The sequence below is a fragment of the Sardina pilchardus genome, chromosome 22 (genome assembly GCF_963854185.1).
Source record: "Sardina pilchardus chromosome 22, fSarPil1.1, whole genome shotgun sequence".
Lineage (NCBI taxonomy): Eukaryota > Metazoa > Chordata > Actinopteri > Clupeiformes > Clupeidae > Sardina > Sardina pilchardus.
Window position 1 is genome coordinate 6,847,207 of NC_085015.1, and position 8,001 is coordinate 6,855,207.

Sequence of the window (8,001 nt, forward strand, 5' to 3'; positions counted from 1 at the left end):
ATGTAGACCTCGTAATAATGCAAGAACACATTGGAATTTGTTTGGTTCACAACCTTCTAAACAATTTGAAAGCATAATGACATTGTGTTTTGTGGGGAACTGCCCGATTAAACTTCTCTTTCTAACCCTTTAACTTCCCTTCTTGTGTGTTATTGCAGGCTAATCACGCAGATGGGAGCCACATAGATTAAATATATATCTTTTACTTGATATGTTTGTATTTCTATTGTCATGGTTGTTGTATATTTTTTATTAATTACATTTAGTTTTTATGTCTATAATTGGCCATACTTTTGTATTATTGTCCATATCCCGTGTAAACAAATGCTTATTAAGAGTGTTTTCTGTCAATGAGGTCTTTCCCTGAATGTTTACTTTAGATTGGATCTTATGTTTTTTTATGCATAAAACAAGTTTCTGTCCATCTGTCTTTCAGCTGAGGTGTTTTGGAGACCTTTGTGTTCATGTTAATTGTATCACTTCATTTCTCATGCATCATAAATAGAATAGCTCTGCTAAGAAATGTTAACAAAACATCTGTTGTAATAGACAGATTTGGTAAATATACAAAATTACACTCAATTTACCCGCATGCGCATATTGTGTACAGAGCGCACTAGAAGGCACTGTGAACTACACACACATATGTTTATTTTGCGTGAGAAAGCTGATATACTTCCTGTGGCAAGCACCTGTCTGATTTTTAGACACTTTTGATTTAATAAAAAAAAAAAAAACTTTAAACATTATTCATGTGTGTTTCAATGTTTCTTTCTCTCGTGGCAATTTGATGCACGTTTTTTTTTATTATTTATTATTATTTTTTTAAAGGTGCTATTTAGTGCAAAGAAAATGGTTCTATTACATGCCTCATACACAGTATGGCACCCTTAAATCGTTCTTTATACCATTTTGAAGGATTCATCAAAGGAAGCCCTAAGGGCTCTTTAAAGCCTGCATGATTTTATATCTCTATAAAAAGTAATTTCTTCTCTGGCGAAGTGATTGGGCGACTTTCTCTTTCCGACACTTGCGCAACATTTGCGCAGAGTACTTATCTGCGCTGCTTTAATACCTGTGCGCCTCTTCACGCACTGGGAGTTTGTGCGCTGTAATTGTGCTGTGGCTCAAGGCTGCGTTGCAATAATCCTGCCGGATGGATGCCGGTACTGGGCGCCCGCTGAGGTGTAAATAGGACGCAGGCGATTGGACGCAGGTGCAGCCAACGCCAACGAGTCCCGCAAGCTGCTCAGGTGCCAAGAGGATCCCGTTGGGGTGATGGAAGATCGGTGGCGCACGGCCTTCGCAGCAGGAGCTGAGAAGTTTTTAGCTGACCGGTGTAGTATTAGAAATGGTAACAGGCTAAATTGCAGAGCATGTTGATGGACAGCTGACCAACATCTCCAGAGGGAAGGTGACGGCGAGCAGCCTTTGGACTTCTGTAACGGTGCGCCATGGCTTTTGTTAAAAAACCCAAACTGATCGACTTCAAGAGCTCCCCCCCTCACCTGCAGTTTAATGACTTTGTCCTGACCGGGTACCGTCCCGTCTCGACTGTGAAAGAATGTCTCCACAGTCTCTTCTACCTGCACAATGAGTTTGGGAACATCTATACGCATGGTAAGCCATAGCTACCCTTTGCAGAATAGTCTTACCGTATAGTTGCAAATTCCATAATGAGTAATAACTAACAAATGCATATTATTTTGCAAAACTGTAGACAAGACAATGCAGGCCTTTGGGGTGGGCTGAGTGTAAATGGTAAGAAATAGGAGATAGTTTGAAGTCACAGGAAAATGCCTGCGCTAAATAGGCTCGTTCCAGATTAGCCTGTCATCTCTTGCGCGACAGGTCGTTTTTATAGCAACTGTTCAATAGAGAGCGGGCCAATGAAAAAGAAAGGGAAAGTCGGTCACTTTTCAGTAAAACTCGTTGACCCATTGAGGCCTTGATAAGGGTCAACTCTCACTAACGACAGTTTAGGCTATAGCCTGCTACAATACATGTGCGTTTTCCACTCTGTTAATGAACCTGCAGCAGGGTGTTTGCGAGATTACCGTAATCGGGTCAGGGATGCGGTGACCTAAGGCGGCGTTAGGAGTGGGGTGATGTCTTTAAATAGACCCGTAATTGCTCGCCAACTACTGACCTGTCAGCAATTTTAAGATCATTGGTCACCAGAGTAAAGCATCTTAGGAGTTACAAAATTGGCATTATAATATTTCCCCCTCATTAACAGTCTTGAATAGGCTAATGAGTAGGCCTTACCATATTCTAATATTTTTATCTGACCAGTTTCTATACCGTAGTGTTGGAAAGTACGCCTGTAAGTCTGTCTAAACTAATATTTTATTAGTTTAGTTTTTAGTTTTTTTTTTTTTATTAGGGCCTACGTGCTGATAGCCTACTCCCGCCCTTGAACTGCCTGTGTTGCGCTGTATCTCTGCTCTCCGCCTCAACTGTGATATCCCTGCTAAGCCAGTTAGCGCCGCTAATAGCTTGTAACACTCTTATCAGCAGAGGAGCACAGCGTGATTAAGGCAACCCCTGCCTAAATAAGCCCCGGTAACGTTACCTCAGAGACGACACGAGAAAAAGCGTCCGTGTGTGCCGAGCGACACGCAGGAAGCACTCCAGAAAGGCTGTGTAGGCGCAGCTTTTCATTGGGCCGATTTATAGTCAAGTGATATCACATAAGGCGGTGTGGAATATGATATTGTCATATTGTAGGGCAACGCACGCACACACACACACACACACACACACACACACACACACACACACACACACACACACACACACACACACACACACACACAGAGCAGTGCCCCAAACATAAGTGCTTGATCACTTCCTTCACTCCTATACAAACAAGTGGGCCCATTTTAAAAACAATAATTTACAAAACTGCTAATATAATTGAATGTAGAAAATCATCATTACAGCATAACAGGTTGAGATTTTCTGATGAATTGACTTCACTACCAGCAGCAAGCATTGTTTCGCCAAATGATTGTGGTGAAATTTCAAAGCTCACATAGTCCAACAGCCAGCACAGGTGCACTTAAGAAAACGAGGAACAGACTGCACAACAACAGAACTGACACAGGTGCAGACGCAATAACAGAACCAGCCTTGACGCACAGTGGAACACACGCACATCGAATGCATGAACAATGTGAATGGAAACACTGACACAAATAGCTCATGATGCTGTTGCCAACAAGAGATCCAGACAGACAGTCGTCGTCCTCAGCCCCCACAACAGTCCTTCCTTGCCTACACAGTCGGTCCACATCTCACTGTAGATCAAGTTAACATGTAGACATCATTCACTGCTCCACTCAGTTGTCTTATCTGCATCAGAGCTTTGGTTTCTCTCTTTTTGTAAATCCTAAAATTGTCAACACTAAGCTCAGTTTTCTTTTTGAAAATATATTACCGATTGACTACACAAAAACTGTTCAAAATGTCAACGAGGACCACAGATTCAACAATGAGACGACTCTAAAGTTTTGAAAGCATGGTTTAATTTGAAATAGTAGGACCACAATGCTTCAGTGGTGATGATACTATGATAAATAGCCAATAGCTCCTCTTCACTCTTCTCTTCTCTTCTCTCTCCTTTTCTCTCTCTTCTCATTTCATGTCTTCTCACCTTTCATCTCCTCTCCTCTTGTCTTTCTCCTCTTCTCCTCTTCTCTCCTCTTCTCTCCCCTCTTCTCCTCTTCTCTTCTCTCTCTCCTCTCCCCTCTTCTCCTCTTCTCTATCCTCTCTTCTTCTCTTCTCTTCTCTCCTCTTCTCTCCTCTCTTCTCTCTCTCCTCTCTATCCTCTTCTCTCTCTCCTCTCCCCTCTTCTCCCCTCCTCTCCTCTCCCCCCTCCCCTCCTCTCCTCCAGCCATCCCATTCCTGTGCTTCCTGTTGCTGCTGCCGCTGAACATGCCGTGGTCCCAGAGTGATGCAGGCTGGATCTGCGTGCTGCACTACCTGGCCTGCCTCTCCCCCACCGTGGGCTCCGTGCTCTACCACCTCTTCATGAACCACCAGGGCGGAGAGCCCATCTACGACACCCTGCTCTCGCTCGACATGTTCGGCGTGTGCCTCGTCAACACCCTCGGTGAGTCCACACGGGAGATACAGGGGGCGTCCTACATCATTTCAGAGGTTCCTCTCTGCGTCTTTATTCTGTGGTCCTTTGAGGTGTTTGAAAGATGGTGTGTTAAAAACATTTAAAAAGTGCTGCTGAAAGTGTTGACGTGCATCCACAAAAGTGTCAGCTTTCTGTCTTCCTCATTCTGTCCTTCTCTCTTACTTCTTCCTCATTCTTTCGTTCCCCTCTTCTCATGTCTATCACTGGCAATTGACATTGTTTGTTTCCTCTCATTCTCTCTCTCTCTCTCCTTTTTCCTTCTCTCATTCTATCCCTTTTCTTCTCTTTTACCTTCTCTCATTCTATCCCATTCTGCCCATCTCTGTCCTTTCTCCCTTTGCCCATTCCCTCCCTCCCTTTTCCCTTTAAATTCTCCCTTCATCCCTCCCCATTCTCTCTGTCCCCCTCTCTTCATCCCTCCCCATTCTCCCTGTCTCCCTCTCTTCATCCTTCCCCCCCCTCTCTCTCTTCTTCCTCTTTCCTTCTCTCCTCCATCCCTTCCACCCCTTTCCACCTCTCTCTCCCTCTCTCTCCCTCTTTCCTTCTCTCCTCCATCCCTTCCACCCCTTTCCCCCCCCCCCCTCTCTCTCTCTCTCTTCCTCTTTCCTTCTCTCCTGCATCCCTTCCACCCCTTTCCACCTCCTTCTCTTCCTCCCTCCCTCCGTCTTCATCCCTCCACCAGGGGCTCTGCCCATCATCTACATCACGCTGCTGTGCTACCCTGACGCGCGGCGGCTGGCGCTGCTAGCGTACGTGGCGCTGTCGCTCTTCGGCGTGCACTCGGCGGTGACGGCGCGCAGCAACATGCGCCGCCTCCAGTCCTTCTTCTGGCAGGCGCTCTTCCGCATCGTCCTGTACCTGCTGCGCTGGTACGGCCCGGGCACGGGCAGCCCCGACTCCATGCGCTTCTACGCCACCATGGACTCGCTGGCGGTGCTGGGCGGCCTGGTCAACGTGGTGCGCATGCCCGAGCGCCTCAGCCCCGGCAGCTTCGACTACTGGCTCAACAGCCACCAGATCATGCACATGCTGGTGGCGCTCTCCATCGTCTACCTGCACTGGGGCATGATGGAGGACCTGGTGTGGCTGCGCACCTTCGAGTGCCCGCCCGAGTGAACCCGGGAAAACCTCCGGGAAAAAACCTCAGGGAACGCCAATAAGGAACCTCAGGGAACTTCAGGGAACACCAATAAGGAACCTCAGGGAACGTCAGGGAACATTAGGGAACTGGGAACACACATAGAGAACATACAGTGGAGTCACACTCTGCATATAGACCTCTGGAGTTTGCCTACAAAAAAAAAGCCGCCATCTTTGCCCATATAAGGAGATCCGTGTCCATGCAATTTTTTTTCCTATGGGAAAACAACATGGGGATTTTGAACAGTTATGCCAGTCAAACTCTCTGAGATGCTGACATTTTTGCCTTACACATTTTTGTCGTCTGTCTTTGAGTGATGTTTGTGATCTTTGGTCTATGTGAAATTGGTGAATTTTTATGTTTGCTACATGGGAGCGAACTGAAGATAACTATTCTGAGGAGACACAAAAAACACTTGTAGTCAGATGGCAAAAGTGTGTAGTTCAAAACATCTGCATCTCAAGGCTTCTTCATTCCCATACACAAAAAATATATTTTAAATATATTTTTAAATATATGTAAATATGTGAAATTGGCCCAGAACATATATTTTTGACAATTATTTCAATATATTTTTGTTCTGCATGCTCATTTCTCTATGTTTTCCGGTTCTGTTTGTACAGGCCCATAAACAGCAAAAATATATTTGAAATATATTTTCACAATATATATTTTTAAATATACTGTATGTAAATATTTTATTTACAGAGTTTGGTAGGCGTATTCAAAGTTGCAATGTTATTTTTCCCATAGAAAAAAAATCTCATGGACCCATTGCAAACAAAGAGGTGTGTTGTGTGAAGAGGTCCATATTAATTCCTATTCACTGTAACGTTGGTGTATGTTGAACAGAGCGCCACGTGTGAGGACCCCGCAAAATCAAAGATGGAAGTTATCATCAGAGGCGGACATTCATGGGGTGCCTCTCAACATCTCTCCTCGATCCTCGATGCTCGATCCTCGAGGGGCGTTCCCACTGATCTATAACTAACACTGGATAGACTATCCCATTGTTGCCGCCCCATCATTCTTTATCTAGATCAGTGAGGACGAGGATCGAGGAAGGAAGGGAGGGTGCATAAAACCCCATATGAGAGGCACCCCTGGTTCCTGCCATAGCATAGGCCTATATTCTTTCTACCTGTGCACTTAACACAGGTGATATCACTAATTATCTGATCTACCTGGCAGCTTATTAGGATGAGCTGGTTTCCAAAACAGTTGGATCAAATACTTGGCAGGACTTTTACTTCCTGAACCTGGGATGTCCGCCTCTGGTCATCATCAGCATATGTGGACTTCCAGGATGAGGACTAAGTTGATAGTTTACAGTATTTATGTTACCTTGGTAATAAAGGGTGAACTGAACTGTGTTCTGACGTGCCCACGGCAGGGTTGAATGATACTATCCACAGCCATGGAAAGATGGGAAGACAGATGGTGCTTGTTGTTGTTGTTGCTGTTGTGTGTATATTATTCTGTCTCTATGGCGTCGCCGTCCAGGCCTGCTGGTCCAGGTCTTGGAGGGCCTCAGGGTTTCACTCTAATTCTGACAATAACCTAGCCTGGCTAGCACTTACCACTTCTCAAATGAGACGTGGTCTGATAACCAGACGTTCATTTTCGCGTATTTGAAAAAATGCCCAGATCCGTTCATTGGGTGCCACGGATGTCTATCAAATGCGTCTGTGCATCCCCCCTGTTCTGTGATTGGTCCCCTATCTCAGGCAAAAATTAGGGCAGTAGTTTCCAGACTGTCTTAGCAGCGTGAATAAAATTGCGGATGGGAACACCCAGGCTAACAATAATCATGAACAGCAGGGACATTTCTGTTCCCAAAGACAGGCCACTATAGGAGGAATACCAGTAGGTTGCAAAGTAATGGTGTAATTATCACATGAAAAGTCCAGTCCACACACTATGATTTTATTTATAAGATTTTATTAGTCAATTTTGAGCAATGACATGATGCGAAAGCAAAAGGATTTATTCAACATTTAATCAAGGACTAGTAAAGAATGGATTTAGTAGGTGCAAATCTGACCGACAGTAAGCAAGCTCTGTAGGAGGAACAAAAACATGTGCTTGTGTGACAAGACCCTTCTGGACTGGGTTGGTGTGGTTGAGTAGAGGAATCAGAGTAGAAGTCTATGGAGTCGACAGTGCTGATTACGGTCAGAATAGAGATTCATTAAACGTTTGGTAGGTGAGGAAATCTGTTAATGCACTTTAGTGTAGGGCTGGAAAAACGTAAGTTGAATTTAACACACAACATTATATGCCATATTGTGGTTTGTTTATATCGAATTATGAAGGATTCATATCCATATTCCATTTCCACCATGAAAGACTTCATGATATATCTGCCAAACGCTCATGGTCTCAAAGGAAGGCACTTGCAATATGTATAAACTTATAATACAACAGACATCAGCATGGATTTCTAATCGCCAAAGGTAATCTGTGAAATTATATATAGTATATTAGGTCCCATTGCTCAGCCCTTCTATTGATATCTTGTAGTGATTATCTGTTGTGCCGGGTGTTCACATTGTAGTGTTCTAGTGTGTTCTAAAGCCTTCCTCTCTGTTCTGAGTGATATGGTAGTCTCGTATGTGAGGTGCTGCCGAACTATGACCTTTGTCATCAGCCTGCACTGTCTGGAAACAAGGTCAGAGAAGCCTGTGAGGTTTCCACCCAAATCATGTGA

The 8,001-nt window shown here is 44.5% G+C and overlaps 2 protein-coding genes across 2 annotated transcripts in view; both read left to right on the forward strand.

The window, feature by feature from the left end:
- The window catches only part of LOC134070550 (spidroin-2-like), a 21,613-nt gene extending 21,450 nt beyond the window's left edge, over positions 1-163 (forward strand). Inside the window, exon 28 of the mRNA XM_062526939.1 lies at positions 159-163. Coding sequence (XP_062382923.1) covers positions 159-163 — 5 coding nt within the window. The remainder of the gene's footprint in view (positions 1-158) is intronic.
- Positions 164-1,143: 980 nt separating this feature from the next.
- LOC134070153 (progestin and adipoQ receptor family member 4-like) lies at positions 1,144-5,312 on the forward strand. Its single transcript, XM_062526408.1, has 3 exons — positions 1,144-1,620; positions 3,899-4,117; positions 4,833-5,312. Exons 1-3 carry the CDS (start codon positions 1,455-1,457, stop codon positions 5,264-5,266), a joined length of 819 nt encoding a protein of 272 aa, XP_062382392.1. The 5' UTR covers positions 1,144-1,454; the 3' UTR covers positions 5,267-5,312.
- The last annotated feature ends 2,689 nt before the right edge of the window (positions 5,313-8,001 follow it).